Source organism: Hippopotamus amphibius, chromosome 15 (genome assembly GCF_030028045.1).
Source record: "Hippopotamus amphibius kiboko isolate mHipAmp2 chromosome 15, mHipAmp2.hap2, whole genome shotgun sequence".
Lineage (NCBI taxonomy): Eukaryota > Metazoa > Chordata > Mammalia > Artiodactyla > Hippopotamidae > Hippopotamus > Hippopotamus amphibius.
The window spans coordinates 57,990,351-58,012,668 of NC_080200.1; the positions used below are offsets into that span (position 1 = coordinate 57,990,351).

At 46.7% G+C, this 22,318-nt stretch overlaps 1 protein-coding gene across 6 annotated transcripts in view; it reads left to right on the top strand.

The window, feature by feature from the left end:
- The window catches only part of ANKH (ANKH inorganic pyrophosphate transport regulator), a 136,688-nt gene that overhangs the window by 93,212 nt on the left and 21,158 nt on the right, over positions 1–22,318 (top strand). For 4 of the 6 annotated variants that reach the window (XM_057708137.1, XM_057708140.1, XM_057708135.1 and 1 more), the window contains 4 exons: positions 5,279–5,449; positions 7,388–7,522; positions 9,712–9,804; positions 12,800–12,895. In XM_057708137.1, coding sequence (XP_057564120.1) covers positions 5,279–5,449; positions 7,388–7,522; positions 9,712–9,804; positions 12,800–12,895 — 495 coding nt within the window. The remainder of the gene's footprint in view (positions 1–5,278; positions 5,450–7,387; positions 7,523–9,711; positions 9,805–12,799; positions 12,896–22,318) is intronic. The other 2 variants (XM_057708136.1, XM_057708139.1) reach the window with 2 other exon arrangements.

Genomic DNA, 22,318 nt, shown 5'->3' on the forward strand with positions numbered 1-22,318 from the left:
CTACGCTCCCTTCCTAATTCTCAGTTCCATTCTATGAACATGTCCATGCATTTCTTCCTGGTTTTTCCCTATTGTACATGCTAGTCTTTCAGCCACCTTTTTGAAATAATCCACTATTCAACTGTTAGTACCTCCCTAAAGACCAAGAATTAAATTTCCAAATTAATTGCATTTACTCCATGGATCACTATTAAAAGTAATTTAAATTACTTTCTGCTAACATTTTGTGCGTGTGTGTGTGTGTGTGAGAGAGCGTGTGTGTACGTGCGCACACATGCCTAAATACTGGCTAACCTCATTCTTTGATATATCTTTGTTCGTTTCCTTGGTGAGTTAGTAGAGATTTTTTTGCCTGGTCTTACTTTTAATTCATCCTCTGAGGGATGAACTAAACTGCCTTGTTCACTCTAATCACTTAATTTGAAATTAAGGAAACACTTCTTACTTTTTCAACAGTAGCATCAGCAACTCAGTATTTGTAGGTGTGTTATCGCAAAAGCAAAACAAAAGCAAAAAACAAAACAGAAAAACAACTAATCTTTGCCTAAGATAAATATGGCAGCATACAAGAGTAGAGGAAGAAACCATAGCCCTGAAAAATTTATCATTGGTGATTACTCCCTATCTATCTATGCCAAGATTTCAAAGGACTTTGCCTAGGATCTGTTTACTCATCACCAAGTCTGGTAATTAACAAATGCTTCAAGTAAGGAGAGGAAGGAAGCTGGGGGTGGGAGTGGGGGCAAAAGACTTAAGAAAAAAACTGAATTTATTCCCTCAACCAAATTGTAGTAGGAACTCAAACTATAAGGTTTATTTTTTATTTTTTCAATAAAAAATTATTTATTTATTGGCAGCTTTGGGGCTTTGTTGCTGCACACAGGCTTTCTCTAGTTATGGCGAGTGGGGGCTACTCTTCATTGTGGTGGGCGGGCTTCTCATTGTGGTGGCCTCTCTTGTTATGGAGCACGGGCTTCTAGGCCCACAGGCTTCAGTAGTTGTGGAGCTCGGGCTCAGTAGTTGTGGCTCGAGGGTTCTAGACTGCACTAAGCTAATTAATTTCACATCTTAATACAACAAAAGCTCTTGGTTTGGTGCCAATGTGCCACGCTGTTCTGTGTTGCCGTTATTGTAACAGTCATATGTTTTTGATTTATTTCATGATCACCTGGCCCTTCTTGCTCAGTGCCAACAGGAATTCTCATGGCATTGTTGGGCCTCGCTGGGATCGAGTCCTTTCGCCTTTCTGCTGTCACTATCCCTGGCCTTCTGAAGTCAGCTGAGATTCCAGGGATGGGATCCTGGGATCCAAGTTGAGTAATCTGGCTGCACTACTGTAGGTCCCCGCGTTTCCTGCCTTTCCATCTCAGCCTTCTGGCAAGATCCCCATCCCGAACCACCCAATGGTGTGCACCTTGCATCACCTGCACTCAGGTAGCAAGTGCTCCTGCAAAAGATTACACAGCAGGACAAACTGATCAAAGTACAGATTCATAAGCTCATCACTCCCCTCAGCTGACTCCAGTAACCTTGTCAGAGGGTCTCCACCCACCTCACTCTCCCCGGCACATGACCTCGTTGCCCACTTCACTGAGAAACTTTAACCCACATGCCTGCTTTCAGACCCTCTCAGCATCTCTGTTCCCCACCCCCCATCAAAGGAGAGGGGGCGTCCCTCCAACCACGGCCACTTCCTCCTGTGCCTTGGACCCTATCCTGTCCTGCTTTCTCAGGAACTTATTCATCAGTTATCAGTGACTCCTCCTCTCTCCCCTGGGTCATTTCTCTTGATGGGGAAACACGCTCAAATATCTGCCGTCTTCAGGCAACAACAAGTTTTTTCTGGCTCCCGTGTACCTCTTTAGCTATAATTCTCTCCCTCTCTTTATTGCTGCACATCCAACAGATGAGCTCGGCCATCAGAAACAGGAGAAAAACCAGCAAGTGGTGGTGTCCTCTCACTGTCTCCGTTTTTTCACGTCTCTTTCCTTTTACCTACTCCACGCTGACTTCTGTTCCCATCAGTTCACCCACACAGTTCTTACGAATGGCCCTCCTGCCATTGAATCCAACGGGCAGTTTCCATTGACTTAATGGACATCTCAGCAACTCTGCACTCTGTTGACTGTGCCCTCCTCCATGAAGCACCCCTTGCTACTGGCTCTCACACCGCCACACCAGGGAGCTCATCTATCGATGTGTAAATGTTGAAGTTCCTGAAGATCCACCTCTCTCCTCACTGTGTATTCTATTCATGGAGAATCTCCTGCGTGCCCTGCATTTATACCATCTGTAGCATGATTGATGATCGGCAGATAAATATCTGTAGCCAAGTCCTCTCCCAGCTGTAGACAGGGCATCTAAACGTCTCTATGATATTTCCACTCACATCCTTCAAAGGCATCATAAGCCTTATTAATTCACACTCTTCATGATCTTGATGATTGTGTTTTTGAATGAGTCAGTGCCCCTACCACCTGCTCAGAAACCTGGGAGCCACCCTAGGAGCATCCCTCTTCATTACCATCTTTTTACAATTTTTAATCTTAGATGTTTCTTTATCTGCCCTCTTCTCCGCATCTCTGCTGCCCTCGCCCTGGTCTGAGGGATCACCCCTCCCACCTGCACCCTTAGAGATGCCTCCAGATTCGGGCCTGCCCCTCCCCTCTGGCTCTCCTCCATCCTTCCCCACTGCAGCCACAGTGATCTGTTCTCAGTGAAATTCTGGCTACCTAAACCCCCTGCCTAAATTCTAGTGTTCTTGAGATAAAAAGCCACAATCCTGATCATGGCTTACGAGGTGCTGAAAATCCCTGGGTCCTGCTTCCTCCCCAGCCCCGTCACTCTCCTCTTGTCCCCTTGCTCTCTGCCCTCCAGCCACTGATCCTCCCCTCTGACCTCGTGTAGTCCTGTAGTCGAGCCCCCTCGCCCTGGGGGCTTTGCCTGGATCCTTCTGTCTGGAAGGAAATGCCCTGCCTCGGCCCTCCCGGTGGCCTGCCAACCCCCTGCTGGCTCCTGCCAAGGCTGTGGGTCTCAGCTCAGATTGCCCCACACGAGGGGCTCCCTCCCTCACCCCGAAGCCTGGCTCTCCCAGCACCGCTGCCCTCTTTCCTTCACAGGCCTTGTCACAGGTTGATTACCCTTTCGTCCCTCCCCACGATAGGCTGTCAGCTCCAGGAGAACAGAGTCTGGGGCGTTCTTATCTATCAATGAATCCCCAGTACCTGGAACAGGGCCAGCACATAACAGGCTCTCCCTGGAGAAAATCCTCACCACTGAGGCAGTAGGTTCCCCGCGGAGAATAATCCAACAAAGTTTTTGTGTCTGTATCAGCTTCAAAAAATCTTCATTCTGGATTGAAATGCAAAAGGCCCAGGTGTTATTTTAAGTTGATAAATGGTGCGACCCACAGTGAAGTTATGATATATGATACATGTTGGGCCACATGGCATCACGCTATTAACAACACGGGGGAGGCTGACGAATCTTTGCTTTGGCCTTGATCGCTACCGGCCCAATGCCTCCTGCCTGCCCTCTGTGCTGCTCTAGCCCGCTTTGCTCCTCGGGCCACTTTCTTGTCACCTCCACACCTCCCCTCCCTTTTCCTTCAGTCCAGATCCCCCTCCCTGGTCCTGCTCGTCTTGCATGGCTGTTCTGACGGCGCCAGAAGCCTTTCTGGACTTGGCAGAGGAGGGGTTGGTCTTCACATATTCATTTTTCCTCCAAAGTGTTTTCAGTCTCTAAACACGATCACCTTCACTTACACTGGAGGCCTGTGTATGTCGAATGTTAAGCTTGCTGCAGACATACTAGCCTGTTTGCACATTAGGGCCCCTCAGAGGCCTCTGATTAGTTAGAGAAATAAATGGGCATCTTGGCCACATTACAGAACTCATTCTTCTGTGCCAAACACAATGGGCCCTTCACAAGGCTTCCCCCAGCTGGTCTTTGCATCCCTCAGTTAATACGGTACATTTGTTCCGCTGGGAAGCAACAGGCACAGAGACAGTTACGGGCATCTTTACTTCCATCAACGGGCTCCACTGTATCCTCGGTGAGTGCTGAGTGTGCGTGTGCTGTCGTGAGCGTGAGTGGACACTCACATCGTCCGCGCTCCGGGCAGCCTGGTCGTGTCCATGCAGCTAAGCAGTAGCTCTGTCCCTTGCATTCCCTTGAGGACATGTCTGTCCCATTTACTGGTTTGAGAACAACAGCCTGGGCACAAGTGTCAGTCTGTGCTACAAGCAAACCACCTCTAACATCTAATACTTTTATTCGTTCAGAAGAGCTTCTCTGGATGGCCCTGCTTTTCTCCGTTCCCTGTGGCCATTGAATGCACTCATTTGATGAATTGCACTCATTCTCCAGCTTCTTTTTTAACTTTCTGTCATCACTGATTTCTTGAGAATGCAGGGATCAGGGTACACCTCCTTTGGTCAGGATCACTCAGTGGTGGTGTATTTCACAAGTCCGTGGATATTTGGCTATTAAGGGTGATGTAGCTCAGACAGTCTCTCCCCTCCCCATCACCCTATTTGTGCTCTCAGTATGCCTCAGTGGTCTTGCAAATATGTGAATCCCGGGAGGACTCTGCACAGAGGCTGGGTTGATTCTTTGATTTCTGCAGGCCGGGAGGTTAAATATGTTAATAAATTTGCTTTAGAGCCTGTGCTGTTCAATAGAGATTGACACTTTACTATTATTTCAATCCCTCTTGGCTTTGTATTTTTTGCCCTGTGCTACTTTTATAAGTTAATATCTTAAATTTTAATTATCTTGTTTTATAAGAATTAACATTGGTGCTTTTGCAGCATTTTTCGTGGATTCCGTGTTATCAACGTTAATGTCCGTTTTTCTGTGTACCATCGTTGGTCACTGTTCTGTCCTTTGTGGAAGGTCACTTAGGTCCTCTGGTGTGGATTACACGTGCACCTCGAGAGGGCAAAGCTCTTCAGCGTTTTTGGGGTCTGGGAAGCCAAAGTTTCTAGATATTTTTTTAGCAGTAACCTTAACCAGATGTGCAGTCGCCTTAAAAGAACCTTAGTAGTGCGTATAATAGAACGATGGTGTGCTCTTCCAGTGAATCCCAAACGTCTGGCTCTGAATTCTCCGAGAGCAGTAGTGAGCGGCAGCCCAAGTTTCTGTTCTCTTTCTCATCCGTGTCAAGGTTTTTGCTCAGAGATCCGTGTCCCACGCAGGTGCACGAGGTCGGGCTGTGCTTCTGTTAATTGGTTCTGTCCTCCCCCTGATGACTTGTTCTTGTTTCCCCATCTCTCAGGTCGTTTTTGTAGCCATTTTGCTTCACAGCCACCTGGAGTGCAGAGAGCCTCTGCTCATCCCCATCCTGTCCTTGTACATGGGCGCCCTCGTGCGCTGCACCACCCTGTGCCTGGGCTACTACAAGAACATTCACGACATCATCCCGGACAGGAGTGGACCGGAGGTGGGGGTAGGTCCTTAGCCCTCGAGGACAGCCTGTCTGTACATCCAAGTGGAATCCAGTTTTACCCCACACCCATGAAACAAGACATCAGTGTAACAAACACGTGTTCTAGGGTGCCATATCCCAAGGCCAAGTGCTTCGTCATGTCCACAGAGAAAGACGGTTGGAGAATTAATGAACTCTGGAGATGGAAGAGACCTTGGAGGTCGCTCTCCAGCCTCCTTGTCTCCGTACGAGGAGACCGAGTCACAGAGAGTCATGTCAGGCCATGGCGGAGGCACAACATTTACGTGCTCTTTACTCTCTGTTGTCAAAAGTCGATCATTCTATGCTCAGCAAGGATTTTAGGACCCCTGATTCTAACCTCGACGAAGATTTTAGGACCACTGAACTCACATTTGATTATTTTTAAGTTCACAGCAGGATCCAGGCTGTGTTCGTACTTTCTGTGCTGGACGAACACAGTCACTCATTCAGGTACCTTCGATGGAGGCAGCAGAGTATTTAGGTGCCACACGGTGACACAGGAAATTTTTAAATATGGTCTCTGGCCTCAAGCAGCTTTACGTCCCATGTGGCTGATTGGCCAACACAGGAGCAACATTTAGACGTGAACCCAAGATAGCATGTAGACTACGATGGGAATACAAGAGCTTCTGTCACTGAGGCTAAGAGGAGGAAGATAGGGATGAGGTCTAAGAAGCCCCCTTGATGGAGGCAGAGCTTGGTCTCGAAAGGTGAATATGGTACAAGCAAGGTATGATCTTACATGAGCGACCAAAGCTTCCTTTTTCTTCATCAGTATAAACAGTTTCTGCTGTATATGTTTGATAATCTTCTCTACCCTTAGGTATCACTGGGGTTGGTATCCATCTAGCTTTAAGGCAGCGATGCATGATATGCATTTTATATATACATATACACATATATATTTAATTTATGTGTGTATATATGTGCGTGTATATGAGGACCAGTCAAAAATTATCCGCACTCCAGTTATAGTAAAACTTCTGTAAATTCTAGAGCCGGAGTGTGGGTAATTTTTGACTGGCCCTCATATTCACACACATGTATATCTATCCCACCTTTGACCGCGTATTACTTTTGTCATGTCAAAATAGTAATTTGACCACTCACCCGATTTGAAGCCAGGCCATCAATAGTATCAGACCTAGTTTTTTCCACGTGAGGACAACCACATCACATTGGTCTTGAGGGTAGCTCTCCATCTCAGCATTCAGCTACCAGCAGAGGGAAAGGAATTAAAGTGACTGAGATGGTTCCCTGATGAAACACTTACCTTCATGAAGAATCAAAACCAAAATCGCACGATGCAAGCCAGGCTTTAAAGATAGTGCACATCTTTGCTGCAGAATTCTCAATGAATCACCTGCTCTTTACCATGCATTCCTTTTGCTTATGCTTCTGAATATTTATACATCAGAGCTTTGAGAATGGGAAGCTCTGCAGTAGATTTATTTATACAGTGCCCAACTCATTAGGCACATTTGTGAGCTGGCTGGTTCCAAAATAACTTATAATAATGTTTTGCTTCTAAGAGTTACCTCTCACTGACATGGCTTCTAGCCTGTCCGTTTGATGATTTAAACAAAAACTAATTTCCAACCTGTTTCTCAGGCTGTGAAGTTGGGTTCTGCTTGGGTTAAAGTTGCCCTGTTTGGAAAATAGTGGTTTGAATCCATCAAGCTTAAATGTGTGTTTTGATTTCACAGAAGCTTGCCAGCTGTCTGAGTTCATTGCTAATAAGACTGTACGTTTTATTTCAATTCCACTTGGCTTGTCTACAGAGACTTCTCCTATATTATTTTTAAGTATAGTGCATTGGCTCGTGATTGACATCAAAAGGAAAGGCTTTGACTCTGAATTATTTTTTCTATTCTGCTTCTAGAGTTCAGTGAACTTTATGCCCTTTTCTTGATGCAGGGAGATGCAACAATAAGAAAGATGCTGAGTTTCTGGTGGCCTTTGGCTCTTATCTTGGCTACACAGAGAATCAGTAGGCCTATCGTCAACCTCTTTGTTTCCCGGGACCTTGGTGGCAGTTCTGCAGCTACGGAGGTAGGGCAGCTTCTGGGGGTGTGGGTATCCGTGGTCATTATGTAAAAACTGGGGGCGGGGGAGGTGGACTACAAATTTGTTTCCAATTCATCCTGAGAGCTCAAGAAATTAAATTCTGTGATATTATTCTGTGACACCTTCACACAAGAAAGCCATAAGGATCTCCATCAGTGACTTAGAATCACGGGATTTTATATTTTTTTGATATGGAAGAAAACATCTCATTCGTCCTTCTCTTTTACCATATGAGAAAACTGAGGTAAGGACACAAAACTAGCAAGAAGTTGGCCTAGTCTTAGAATCCAGATTTTCTCTCTCCACCCAACGGCCTCTGCCCTTTCCCGCAGAGTCAGCATGGCGCCTCTTGGCCGTAGTTGCAGGATGTAGTTGCAGAGGACGATGGAACCTGTCACGCGCAGCAGCAGCCGTGCAAGTACCCAGAGGGCGAAGGGCTGATGCCTCCGTTTTGACCCACCTACTCTCACCTGTCCTTTCTCCACGTCCTGCACCCCACCCACCATGGCTTTATGTACTCTGGCAACCTACCCTCCTCCAAAGGAGGGTCTTCATTATTTACTCACAACTCAAGAAAGTGGTCTGGAAACTGGCAGCTCCTCCAAAGAAAGAGGTGGAGCATTTTTTTTTCCATCTTTCAAGTACGGTATGAACAAACAGAATGACTTCATTTGTTTCCTCCTCCGCTGCCCTCTGGAGAATGAATTCTGTCTCTGGAACTGCTGATCCTTCGGGAAGGCTGGGGCTGTTCATGGGAGCCTCGTGTTTACACACGGCCCTTGAACGCGCTGTCAGCATATTTCCTGGCTGGGGTCTGTTGCCAGTTTCCATGTCCTGGGAAGCTGCTCGTGTTGGCTTGGAACGAGAAGCACATAAATCACAAGCAGAACGCTTTCTCTTGCCTCCGTTGGTTCCTGGATTTTGTTTTTTGAATCATGAATGTCATCTGGGGTGGCTTCTGTAATACAGCAGCTTTTTTACTTCAATCCATCAGTTTCGGTTGCCCAGTAAAAAAATGTGGGACCCCCCCATCACCTGTGTGCTAGAATTCCATCTTCCCCTTAAAAACAAAACAAAACAAGACAAATTATACATCAGAGCCATTTCTAAATGACCTCAGTGCACAGAGACAGACCTCAGCATTAGGGCGATGGAACTGACATGAAGTGATCGTCTGCTTCTGTTAATATTGGCACATATGCACATTTCATTGACTCCCGACAGCCCTGCGTGATGGGTCTTGTTATTCTCAAGCTTCTGCTGGAGGAACAGAAAGGGGGCCTGAGAGGATTCGTGCGTCGCACAGCTGGGAAGTGATGAAGTGAGGTTTGCATCCAGGTCCGCCTGATTCCACCACCCACTCCTCACATCAGTGTCTTCACCCGGCTGGGGACCCACCTCACTCACGTTCCTGGCATCACTGTTATGTTGATCAGAACAGACAAAGCCTGACTCCTCCTGTACTAGCTAGTTAGGGAGTTGAACTTTGCCAACACGTAGGGTTAGATGCTTTGTTTTCAATTTTCTTCCCTCTCCTTCACCTAAGAAATGAAACTCTCATTTTCAGCGAAGAACCTGTTTGGCTTCCTGTGAGAAGTATTAATTTAGTTTTCTTAAGTTAAACATCGAAATTGGACTCTTCCGGGCTGAACAGGTTGGAAGTGAGTTGAGTTGGACGGAAAGTACCATAAAGGCATCAATAAGCATGCACTGTCAGCCTTCCTGAAGGATGGCGTGGAGACACAGTCGTGGATGCTGAGTGCAGAGTATCCACAGAGCAGGGGTGGGGCCCAGAGTCACATTTTGAGACTCAAGAGTCACTAGACTAGAGGGTTCAGTTTGGCTCAATGAGAATTTAGGGACCTGGGTTGAAATCTTGGCTTCTCAAGCAGTGATCTGGACCAGGATGGATTTATGTAAAACAAGACACATCCCCCTGGTCTCAGGTGCACAGCCTGGGCCCGCTCAGCCTGCTCCCGGGCATGAAGGGGACACCTGTCCTTCCCCCCACTCCACGGCCTCCTGTGGCTGGCCATGCTGTCACCCAGGGTGGAGTGACCTGTCAGTGGGGACCACACCCGAAACGGCTTGCTCTGCTACGTTGCAGACAGCAGGCAGTGGCTGGAGATGCTCTCTGCAGATGCCCTGCTAATTGCCGGCTCTTCCTTTTGCAGGCCGTGGCAATTTTGACAGCCACATACCCCGTGGGTCACATGCCATATGGCTGGTTGACGGAAATCCGTGCTGTCTACCCTGCTTTTGACAAGGTGAGAACCCCGTGCTGTGTGGTTTCTGAAACATGCTCTTTAAAATGAGCATTTGATAGACAGGGATCTCCATTGACGGACACCTCAATGTTTCTCAATCTCACCTCCCTTTGCAAGGTTAATGTGGTGTTGGGGCTTGCGGAAGTAATTGTGGAATATTTCCCTCAGAAAATAACAGGCGAATTTACGTTTGCCTTGATGCTGTACCTATGATGCCTCTCCAAACTGACACTCACGTCCCGGTTATTCCTGTTGAGAAATTATATGCAAATGGGAAATTATACTCTCATAAAATTTTTAATATGTTGGATTTCATTTCTGTTTTGTTGGTTTTTAGTTAAACTCATCCTTTACTGACTGTATAGCAGATGTGAAGGTACGGGAAGTTGTGTGCTCAAGTTCAGAAGCTTAAGGCTCTCTTTCAAGGTGCTGGGGTACATGCACACTGAAGTGGTCCATGCGGCAGCCGTGGGTCCAGGCTGGTTGGGATGCAGCACACTTATTCCAGCCAGAAGCCTCTGGGGACAGCTGCTCTGTCCCCCCACAGCTGCTGACACAGCCAAGGAAGGCGCGTATGCCTTCAGACCTGTAACCTGAGGCCAGCTCAGGACTGACCTGCAGGTGATTTGAGAAATGCCTATTTCATTAAAGCTTAATTATTTGACCCTGTAGACTTTTATCCTAAAACAAATAGAAAAACAGACCCCCAGCAAGACAGCGTGCAATGTTTTAAAATAAAAAATAGGAAAGAAGCACAGAACCTGCCCCTGGTACTCTTAATCGCAACTGCTTGGCCTTGAATTTCTATAGAACTTATTCAGAGCCATTGCTGATACCATTTTATCTGATCCCCAGAAGAGCCCTGGGAGGTGAGGAGAGGAAGCCTCTTCGTCAGGGTCCCCAGCAGATTACCTGCCTCTATTCCCACACCTGTGATCAGTCACCCATGATCAGCAACTCACCTCCAAGTGCTTGGGCGATCGCCCCCACGCAGCCTCACAGGAGGGAGGGTGGGCTGTGACCCAGAGCTCTTTACTGGGTGTGGAACCGCCCCAGTAAACTATGAGCTGGTCCCTCCACCGACTGCCCGCATTCACTTACAACATTAGGGTGCAGAGTGTTTCCTAAAAAACTCCTTTGATTCCTGCTTCTCAGGCCTTTGAGAGGGGACTTCAGAAGGTCTGAGTCACTGGCAGGAGAGAGCTGTGTTTGAGTGGGTTTAATCCACTCTATTGATAGAAATCAGTGTTTTCATGTCAAGGAACATATGTACAGAAGTAAGTCCTCAAAAACCAAAATGGATATATGTCTTCTTGCTAAATGTCTAGCTCTTGGAGAATAAGATTATATAATAAAACTCAGTGGCAGGTTCTAAAGTGTTAGAATCTCCTGGCTGAGAGCGTCTCATCTGAAATCGTTTTTGGTTACCTTGAAATAATAAAACTTAACAGTACAGCCCTATGTAGTTTCCCTAAGAGCATCCAAGAAAAACATTGTTTTATTCACAGTCACAGAGGTTAGGCGCTCTGGAAAAATTCCTTTCGTGAGTGAACCTCTGCCCAGATGCTGGAGTTACTCAGAATCCTTTTGAAACTTCCCCCATTGTTGCCACGCATTCCACTGCTCTGCTCCAAGCCATGCCCATGAATGCCGTCTATTCACCCAAATCTTAGACACCTCTGTGTGGACTTCCAGAATTTGCTGCATCGACAGTTGAAATCCTTAGCCTCCTTGTGGGTTCCAGAAGAAGAGATTTAAAATTTCTCGCATAACTTCTGCTGTTTCTAGCTAAACAGTGAGCTGGGAGAGTTTTCCACCCGTCCAGATTCTCTTTAATGTTCCGTTATCATCTGCAAGAGTGTTTCTGCGAAAGAGCAGATGCGGCAAACAAGACGAAACGCAGACGCTAATCTAATGATACGTGCTAGTTTATTCCAACCATACTTGCAGAAGTATTTGCTATTTTAAAAATAAACGTGCACCCGAAGGAGCTGGGGCCTGTGGCTGTCACCACGGCGGAGGCACGTATGCCTTTGCAGTTTCCTGGAGAGATATCCTACCCACTGTGGTTTGCACTGTGCTATGACCGCAGTCTGTTTTTCAGAAAAAGCAGATGTGCTTTACAGACCGGACTTAAGAAAATGTCAGCCCCTCCAGAGGTTTGTGCTGGTGGCATAGAGGGAAAGGGATTCAAGAGATTGCCTCAACCTCTGAAAGGAAGCGAACATCGAAAGCTCTTTTGCAAGTGGGACCTATAATGTGTCTGCTAGTGTGTCTTTCATTGGGCTGGATATGGGAACCAGGGGCTCGCCATTTGTTTTTGTGAGTCAGCTCTGGGACTAATTGGATCCGAAACGAGGCTGGTGGTATTTTTTCTCTGCTGCTGTTCACGGTCAAGGGCCGGACACTCGCTCTGATTGGGTGATGGGCACGGCTAGCAGTGACCCTGGGATGGCCCCAGCAAGCCTTGGGGATGTGTCAGAGGACCTCTGGGCCATTTGCATCATTTGCTTACATTTCAATTTAACAAAGGCTGTTTGAGCATCTTCTCTACTCAAAAAAGATGGTGCAAAGTTGCAGGAGCTAAAGAGATGGGCGAGACGCCCAGCACTTCATCTGGAGAGCAAACGTGCACCTCACAGGGGCCTCGATACGTGCCCTCGAATACAGGCCCGGACACCAGCCCTGCCTACAGAGCTCCAGGGCTGTCGGGAACTGCAGGACGGGCCGGGGACCTGGACTAGCTGGCTGGGGACCCAGAGCCCAGGAGAGGGGACTGATTCAGGAGTCACTGCCAGGCATTCAGTCTGGAAGTCCCTCTGGTTAGCCTTCATGTCCAGAAACCTGACAGCTGTCTGAGAGACTCAGAGTAACAGCCATCTTCCAATCCATCACTTGACATCTTTAGACGCATCAAATAAAACAGGAACAAGATGCTCTGTAAGATGTACATGTAATCACCCAAGGATAACCCCAAGCCTTTTCTTACCCCTAGAATAACCCCAGCAATAAGCTGGTGAGCACAAGCAACACGGTCACGGCAGCCCACATCAAGAAGTTCACGTTCGTCTGCATGGCCTTGTCGCTGACGGTAAGGAGAGACCCACCCCTGCCCCAGCCTCTGTGTTTGTTTTTGGAAAGGGGGAAATTGCCATCTTAAAGGGAGAATTCTTGTATTCCATAATGCATTGTTGTGCTAGATTAGGTAACAACCTCTCAAGACATTTTCATCCCAAAGTATGAACAATTGTTATGCAAAGAGGGCACTGAGTCTAAGATTAGAGGGTCAACTTTTGGTGTTTCGAGGGGCTTCTTATGTGCTGAAGAAGGGCAGGTTTTGCCTTTAATTTTTAACAATGCTCTTACTGAATAATTTCCAGCCCATTTTTAAACACCCAGAGTCAACCGTATAACCACCTCTGTCCCTTTTCCAAATTTAATTGGTGTTATTTGTTTCACTGGTCAAAGTTCTTTTCCTCATACGTTTACACTGATGTATCCTCCCTATTTATGGATCATTCAACATGTCCTTATCAAGCACCTACTGGATCCCAAGCCCCGTGCCATCTTCAAGGATACAGGTGTGAACAAGCATGGATAACACCTCAGTGCTGGCAGGACCTGTCAGTGACTCTGCACAGCCTTAAATAAACAGCACGCATCTTTCCTTTAGCAACTCCCTTGGGTAATTCAGTTGTAGGAGACATGACGTTCAAAAAACATGGGGAAAAAATCCTACATGCTCTATAATCCAAAGCACGTGTATAATTTAAGGTTGTTTATAACATTTTTCAACAGTAGGAAGAAAATAATAATATTTATAATCAACCTCCTATTGTAGATTGTGCCCTGTGGGTTCTAAAGATGGAGATGAGAAGAGGATGAAAAGAAATAGAGTCTTTTGAACTCAGTTCCTTGTTTGTCCTTGTGACTACACATGTCCTGTTAAGTCCTGTAGAAGTTCTCCATTTTCATAGCACAATGTAAGACTGTAACAGCAGTGCCTGGGTGTGTGCCGTTTCCATCATAAATGACTGATAACGAGGACGTAAGGCAGTAAGAGTTTTGGGGACATGCTGATGACAGGAGCACACTGACTCTTGTCCCTCTGGCCATTATCACAGGAACCCCTTAGCTAGATTATCCCTAATAGCAGTCCTTTAAAATCAAGCCTGACACACATTTTAAGCCTTTTGTGGAATTTTTTCAAAACTCACAGCTTAATATTTGATCCATTGGTCCAACTCCTGGATAGACTGTATCAAGGGCAACACAAGATCTACAGCCCATCACCAGACACCTCTGACACTGACTCATGACCTTGCATCCTCAGCTGCCCTGTGGCTCCAACCCAGCCCTTCCCTCCAGTCTGTCCCTCATGAAACTGGGAAACTGCGGGGGGGGCGGTGTCAGAGATTCCCCGGGGTGGGGGGAATCTCTGATAGCATGCCTGCCTGAGTCAGGACAGGTTACCCCAGGCAACCCTGCTCTCCTGATTGCATTATTTCTCCCTATGGTGTGCAAGTGTTTCCTTAGTTCCCTAAAATATTAGCAAAACACTGCACAAACTTGAAACCGTTTAAAAGGATATTTTAGGGAAAAACAGAGAAGGTTTCTATTCCAGGAACAGACCTCAGCTTTTGGAGACTAAGTGACTGGAAGTTGAGAGTTGAGCTGGTTCAGATGCCAGGTTCTTGGACCTCATCCGTCACCAAGTGCTGGAAGCTTTGGGTTGTTGCTGGCTCTGCGATCAAGAGTCTGGCCTCTGTCTCCTCTCACTCTATTTAAATGTCCTCCCACAGCTACGGTCGAGACCAGCGGAGAACTTTACCAGATTGGGTTTAAGGCTATTCCTTCCCTCTTGCAGTCCCCGGGTGATAATCTGTACTTCTCAAACAAGAGCAACAAGTGTATTTTGAAATGATAACCACGTAAGATCTAGAAAAATGCTTTGATTTCCCATGTAGAGGTGTTATTTATTTAATTATTCTAATCCTACCATCTGTAACTAGAAGTATCTCAGGGTAGGTTTGTTACCATAGAAATAGAGACTCAGAATCTTGTGTTGGAAAGGAACTTAGAGATGAACTGATGAAAGCCCATAATTTTTTAGTGAAGGAAATGACAGACAGGATGAGATGATAAGTGACTTGCTCCGGTACCCAGTACAAGCGGACCTCACTTTTTTGCACTTCACAGATAATGCATTTTTATTACCAGTTGAAGGTTTGTGGCAAGCCTGAGTTGTCAGATGTTGGCTAGCATTTTTTAGCAATGAAGTATTTTTAAATTAAGGTATGTACATTGGGTCTTTAGATGTAATGTTATTGCACACTTCATAAACTACAGTATAGTGTAAACATAACTTTTTAGATTTTATTTATTTTCTTGGCTGCATTGGGTCTTCTGTTGCTGCTCACGGGCTTTCTCTAGTTGTGGCAAGCAGGGGCTACTCTTCATTGCAGTGTGCGGGCTTCTCATTGAGGTGGCTTCTCTTGTGGTGGTGCACAGGCATCAGTAGTTGCAGCATGCAGGCTCAGTAGTTGTGGCACACAGGCTTAGTTGCTCCGCCACGTGTGGGATCTTCCCGGACCAGGAATCCCGTGTCCCCTGCATTGGTAGGCAGATTCTTAACCACTGCACCACCAGGGAAGTCCCTAAATATAACTTTTATATGCACTGGGAAACCAAAAAATTCATGTGACTTGCTTTATTGCAGTCTTTGCTTTATGGTGGTGGCCTGGAACCAAACCTGAAATATCTCCAAGGTATGCCTGTAAATAATAAAGCTTAAATTTTCTTCTGGCTTTATCGGGATACTCGTTTTACTGCAGTACTCTGAACCCAAACCTGTAGTATCTCCGAGGTCTGCCTGTACCAGCACCAGCTAGATGCCCGCCTTCTGGGCTCCTTCTCTGGGGCCTGTTCCTCTGACCTGTGCTGTTTCCAATGAGTAGAAACAGATACCTGGCCCTGAGGTTCTGCACTGGGGCACTTGCTGGCATGCTTGAAGCAGTGGTTTCTTCAGCTCTAAAAACAGTAGTATTTCAGTTTACAGCTTATGGTGTGTGTCACATACGTTATCCTTATAACGATTCAATCAGTTGGTCCAACATCTTGGCTAGAGGATTAGCCATTAAAAGATACATAGAGGGCCTCCCTGGTGGCGCAGTGGTTAAGAATCCGCCTGCCGAAATAGAGACACAGATGTAGAGAACAAATGTATGGACACCAAGTAGGGAAAGCAGGGAGGGTTGGGGGGGAATGAATTGGGAGATTGGGATACCAAATTGCACGCTCTAACTATATGCAGTTTATTATATATTAACTTTATCTCAATAAAAGTTCTTGAAAAAAAAAAAGAATCTGCCTGCCAGTGCAGGGGACACGGGTTCAATCCCTGGGCCGGAAAGATCCCGCATGCCCCAGAGCAACTAAGCCCGTGCACCACAACTACTGAGCCTGCGCTCTAGAGCCCACGAGCCACAACTATTGAGCCCATGTACCACAACTACTAAAGCCCACACGCCTAGAGCCCATGCTCTGCAACAAGAGAAGCCACTACAATGAGGAGCCCGTGCACCACAATGAAGAGCAGCCCCCACTCACCGCCACTAGAGAAAGCCAGTGCACAGCAACAAAGACCCAATGCAGCCAATAAATAAATAAATATTTTTTTTTAAAAAGATACGTAGAAAATAATGTAAGGGTTTTTCCCCCTGAATTCAGTGTTACACTGTCACTATCGTGTGTACACCTTTTTATAGCATTTATGATGTTCATTTTTCACATCTGTTACTGCTTGTAGGCTCTGAACTTCCCTAGGCAGGGTCTGTGGCTGTCACCTCTAATCCCCAGGGCCCGGCATCCTGCTTGACACAGAAGGGGCACAATAAACGGAACACAAACCCATGAATCAATTAATACTTACCTGTGGGATAAGGGTCAGAAAGGTGCCATTGGCACCCACCCCTCGTGAGCAACGATCTCCTTATTTATACTCAGGTTATACTATTTTTAAGGCTTTTAAGAGGCCCTTTACTCTCAAGTCTATTTTCACTTTTTTAATCTTGAAACTTCTTAGCATCAGGAAATTAACATAACAGGACTTAAGATCCGTACATCACTTACATTCCAGTGGATGATATTCTGTACAAAGTACGAGCCTTCCGATGGTTCCAAAGCTTTCTACGCATCACCTAGGATTAGAGCACTTTCCCAAGCCCTGGTCCTTTGGGCATTAATAGCTCTTCTCCCTGGGACTTTGAGAAGAACTGACCCCACAGATGTTGCAGACACTCAATGACCCAGCGGTGCTAACTGCTTTTCAAAGGAAAAGATGTACCGTCTACAACAAAAACTCATCTTAAAGTCAGAATGGGTTCACTCTTCAGGCCCTGAGATGTGAGGTTCAACATCCACCTTTGCCTGTGAAAAATGCTTTTGACAGTTAATAAGGGACTAATATTTCAGCATGCTACAATGTACGTATGTATTTATTCCCTAGTATATATTTTCAATTTAAATGTAGAATATCTATCTGACTCCAAAAGTCGGTTCTTCCCTCATTTTCTTATCCAGGAGTTTGTCTGAACCACTGGGCTTCAAGAAAAGCAGCAAATGCCTTCTGCCCAATTGGAAGAGGAAGTGGATTTAGGAAGAGTGTAGAGTAAGAAAGTAGAAGTATTTCCCAAGTAGCATCTTGCTTTCCCGCCTCAGAGCTGCCTTTAGGAATGCTGAGTGAAGCGCTGATTGACTTCTGTCCCATCTGATGGGAATGGAGGTGAGGAAAGGGGGAGCTTTAGTTGGTCCAAAAGGTTAGCTTCAAAATGGTAGAACTGTCAGATAAAAATTAACCCCCTCACTAGCAACAAAGGAGCGGACACAATGCAAACCAGGGTTAGCAAGGGGACTGCAGACTGACAGGCTGCTGTTTGGGGTGAAGGAATGCACAGTTCAAAAATAGGTACCGTTTAAGTTGATTTGGAAGAATAGCTTCAGATGCATGCCGCATGGTGGGAGCTTGTGGTGTGGTGGCCACGCAGAGGAGAAAGCATCGCAGACCAGCGATCAGAGCTCTCAGGAGAAGGCGGGACCACAAAGGACAAGGCTGTAGCTGGTGCTTGGGTCAGACGCAAACAACCAGATTTGCCCTGAACCTTCTGGTAAAGCCATGGTCTCCATCACTTATGTGACTGAGTATAAAGCCCTGTGGTAATTAGTGTGTCCTGACAGGCTGCATTTCTCTAGTAGACAGTCATGGTGATCGCAGGCGGGGGGTGGTGGCCAGGAGCGTGTGAGAAGGAAGCAGGAACCGCATTCCTTCCTCTTGGGAAGAAGAACGAGTGACGCTAAACTTATAGAAACACACCTCTTATAAACCCCTTGGGACTTATCATGATTCCCTCCTAAATTCCTGATTTGGGGATAAAATAGAAACCACTAACCAAGCTAGGATGCGTCTTCAGCAGCTCTGGTAGAGAGAAGCATCCCCAGAAGGCAGCAGACCTCCGCATTCCTGGATGTTAGGCCAGCGTGGTGAAGCCAGTGGGTGAGTTTTCTATATATACCAAACCTGCCAACTTACCCCACACGTGTGGGTTTGTTTTTGTTTTTTTTTTTTAATTTTTTCTCAAGTTTGTAGCAAACCATATTAAATGGGGACGTTTTAACGGCTTTAGATGATTTTAGTTGACCCGTTTCCATTCTGACTTCACAATGGCATTTTTTTAAACATTTGGTGTTTTCTCAAGCTCCCTGCTGCTCTAGTTTGGGGAGCTGTTGCCAAGAGAGGGGGCCCCTCTGGAGCAAGGGAGGTGGGAAGAATCCTTGCAAAGCACAGGCCTGGCTGCTGCTGAGGCCTCCCGAACCCCCTTTTCACAAAATGGAAATGGGCGTCCATCCAGACGGATGCGGGCAGGCAGAGCCAGCAGGGCAGCTTTGTGCAGTGAACCACCTACACGGCCGCACCCCGCACACCCCAGATGCTGAACCCGGAGAGGCAGGAGGGGACGCGCAGGGAGCAGCGGGAGGGGAGGGACAATGTCAGAGAGATGGAGAGGGCAGGTCAGCAGGAGAAGGGGCGAGGCCACCACAGATCAGGAAAAGAAAGGGGAGGTGGAGAGTCAGAGGAAAGGGAGAAGAGTGAGAGATGGGTGCAGCAGACAGCAGAGAGGATGGAAGGTCCCAGAGACCCCCAGAGCCCTCAGTGCGACCCCACCCCGGGCCCTGCCAGTCCTTCCAAGACAAATTGCTGTAAGCTTTTAGGAGAGTTTAAAGGAGGCAGGATTTTAAGAAACCAGTAACTGTGACAAATTGTTGGTTGGACAAATACGCTATTCCACAGGTTGATTTTGGGTGAACAGGGCTGCTGTTTTCAGAAGACAGGTGTGAAGAGAGATTCTTACCAGGCTGCTGCAGGGTGGGCTTCATGACCTCAGATTCGGATTATGCTGAGGTCACAGGACTGTACCAGGGTCTCTAGGTTGCATCCCACTGGCCTCCCTCAGCTTCAGCAAATGCAGGCTGCTTGGTGGCAGTGGTGGTGATGGCGGTGGTGGTGATGGCAGTGGTGGTGACGGCTGTGGGGTGGGTGTGTGTTGCTGTCACTTAGGGCAGGGAGAGAAGAGAGCTTGCCATCCAGCCACAGGGCCTCACACAATAGGATGCAAGGAGATCTGAGGCCAGTGGCTGTTGCTACTTAAGGATCTGGTTCTTTTAAAAAAAAGAGTTAAAATAGGTTTTTACTCTGGATCTGCCCTGAGCCTTGCCTTTTGACGTCAACAGGTGGTAAACAGGGAAAGTGTGACTCTGCACTCAACCCAAATCTTCTATTCTGATGGTTATGGGTTGAATTGTGTCCAAATTCCTATATTGATGTTCCTACCCCAGTGCCTCGGAGTGAGGCCTTATTTGGAAGTGGGGTTCAGATGAGGTCCTGGTGGGTGAGTCAGGTTGACCCCTCATCCAGTCTGACTGGTGTTCTTAGAGGAGGGGGATGTGGACACAGACACGGGGCACTGGGGGGTGGGGGGCCATGAAGACCAGAGTGAATCTGGATGCTGCCGGAAGCCGGGAGGCCTGCACCTGATCCTTCCCTGGCGCCTTCAGAGGGAGAATGGCCCTACCCCCACCTTGAGTTTGGTGTCACTCCAGGACTAGGAGTTCATAATTTGTTGTTAGGCTGCCCGGTGTGTGGTACTTTGTTACAGCAGCCTCGCAAACTCATACACTGATGCTTCTGAAAGGAACCCTCTTGTCATTTAAGAACTGATTGACATGGATTGATTGACCAGACGTCACTATTCAACTGATTTGTTTTCTTTTTAAATTCTCCACTTACTGTTTCCGTAAAACATCTGTACTCTTATGTTTGCAGCTTCTCCAGGTAAGAATTTGAGTGTAGGATTTACTTAGAAATATTGTTCACGCGGGTCAGCACTGTCCCCGGATTTATGAGCTTGATTATGTCTTTGCTGATGGGGCTTTTTTTGGGGGAGGGGGGTATTGGCATCATGGAATCCAGTAGAAGTACTAGTGTTCTATTTAGGTTGCTTTGCTTTTTGGTTTTATTCTGCTTTCCATTAGTTGAACGGTCCAATGCGTCTCACCCAGGCCCTGCAGAACCACTAGCACTAGCACTGAAAAGCCAAAACATGTTCGCAATTTTCAAGGAACAAGTTAAGTTGCTAGTATTTTATCCAGTTGTATTTATCCTCCCAAATTGTCTCAAAACCTTGATCCCTTCTACTGCTTCCTGCATGAACAGTAGTATCTGATTTGGCACAAAACTGTAAAAGTTACTTAGTTTCTGTTGCCCCTGTCGGTACACACCTGTGTTCTATAAAGAACAGGTACAGAGCCACCACCTGAAAGGGTCTGGGAACCAGGAGGAAGACGACTGTGTTCTTCCCAGACTCTCGCAGAAGAGTCTCGATGGGCCCGGGATCCACCACGTTCCCGGTGGTGCCTGCTGGACCCCAGCCTCCCGTCGAGGATGTGGTTCCCAGGCTCCGCTCCGAGGCTTTTCTGGTGCAAAAGCAGAACTATCAGAGGGAGCTGGCAGCCAGGAATTGTTCCACACAATGGCAAAATAACCCAGTGGGGATCAATTCATATACTTCCAGAAATTGTACTTTTTGACTTTCTGTGGCTTTTTTAAAAATCACTTGTATTCATCTCAGCTTAAAGACAGAAGCAGTAGGGGAGCACTTTTCTTCTTATCCGGTGGGCACGCTACAGTATGTAGGACCCAGATGTCAGCTTGGTCAGATGTGTGGTCCAGACCCTTCCAACAATAATCACGATGAGACGTGTGGACCGTACGAGGCCGTGGTGCTCGTAGCCGCTCTGTTTTCTGATTTCAGCACCTGCTCTCACTCCCAGGTGCTTTGGGCTCTGAACAAAAGCAACTGCCTGGTGGCCTGGAACTTTGATATCCTGTTGATCTGTGCTGATAAGACATGTAGGGAGTCAGCAAAACCCATGTAAAATATCTCAAAACTTTTTCTGTAAATGATCTCAGGAAACACTGAATAGACATAGTGAAATAAGCACGTGAGGACATAAAATGCCATTTGGTGTGCTAAGTGATCATTTTGTGTTTAGTGAAGCCAGAGACCGTTGGACCCAGAAATAAGAGAAAACAATCAAGTATCATTCTGGTTACACAGAGGTATACCCCCAAAACATTAAAGTAATGTAAATCAAACACTGGTACTTCTATTGATGCTATGATACAAACCAACCCCCACCCTCACCCCCGAAAGCCCCATCAGCAAATACATAATTAAGCGCATAAATCTGGGGACAGGGCTGACCTGCATGAACAATATTTCTAAGCAAAGCCTACATTCAGATTCTCACTTGGAGAAGCTGGAAACACAAGAACAGAGATGTCTTACGGAAACAGTGAGTGGAGAATTTAATACCCTGCTTTGCTTCTCCCAGTGCTTAGGTGTCTCCTGCACCTGCAGGCAGACTAAGAGAGTGAACGGGGAAGTCAAGTTGCTCTTAGCTAAGTGATACATGGCCTTTGCTGAAAATGTTCTTTATTTTATCTTAAAAGGTTTTACTGTGTTTCCAGCTCCGGGTGGGAGTGCCCACTTGTTCGGGCAGTGAAGGAAACACGATTGAATTGTGCCATGAGATTATTTCATGAGTCTTTTTGTACCTTCTGAGCCCAGGGCCAGCCTCAAAGAACCACCATGTGATGCTGAGAAAAAGCACGTGTGGCAAATAATAGTGCCTGGGAAACCTTCTCATCATTAATCAGGTACCAGACAGTTTTCAAAGGCCTGCTTTTAATCCTCTTTTAGAGATGACTCTTAAGCGATGTGGCTTGAGGAATGAATTGGCCCTTACCAAAACAAACAAAAACAAGATTTTGAGAGCCGGCCCCTCTGAACTGGAGTTGGGTTCAGATGCAGGGCCACACATCGTGCCACGTGGCCCTGGGCTCTTGTGACACTCGACTGCCCTCTTTGTGGATTTTGATTTAAAAGGGGTGAGTTAG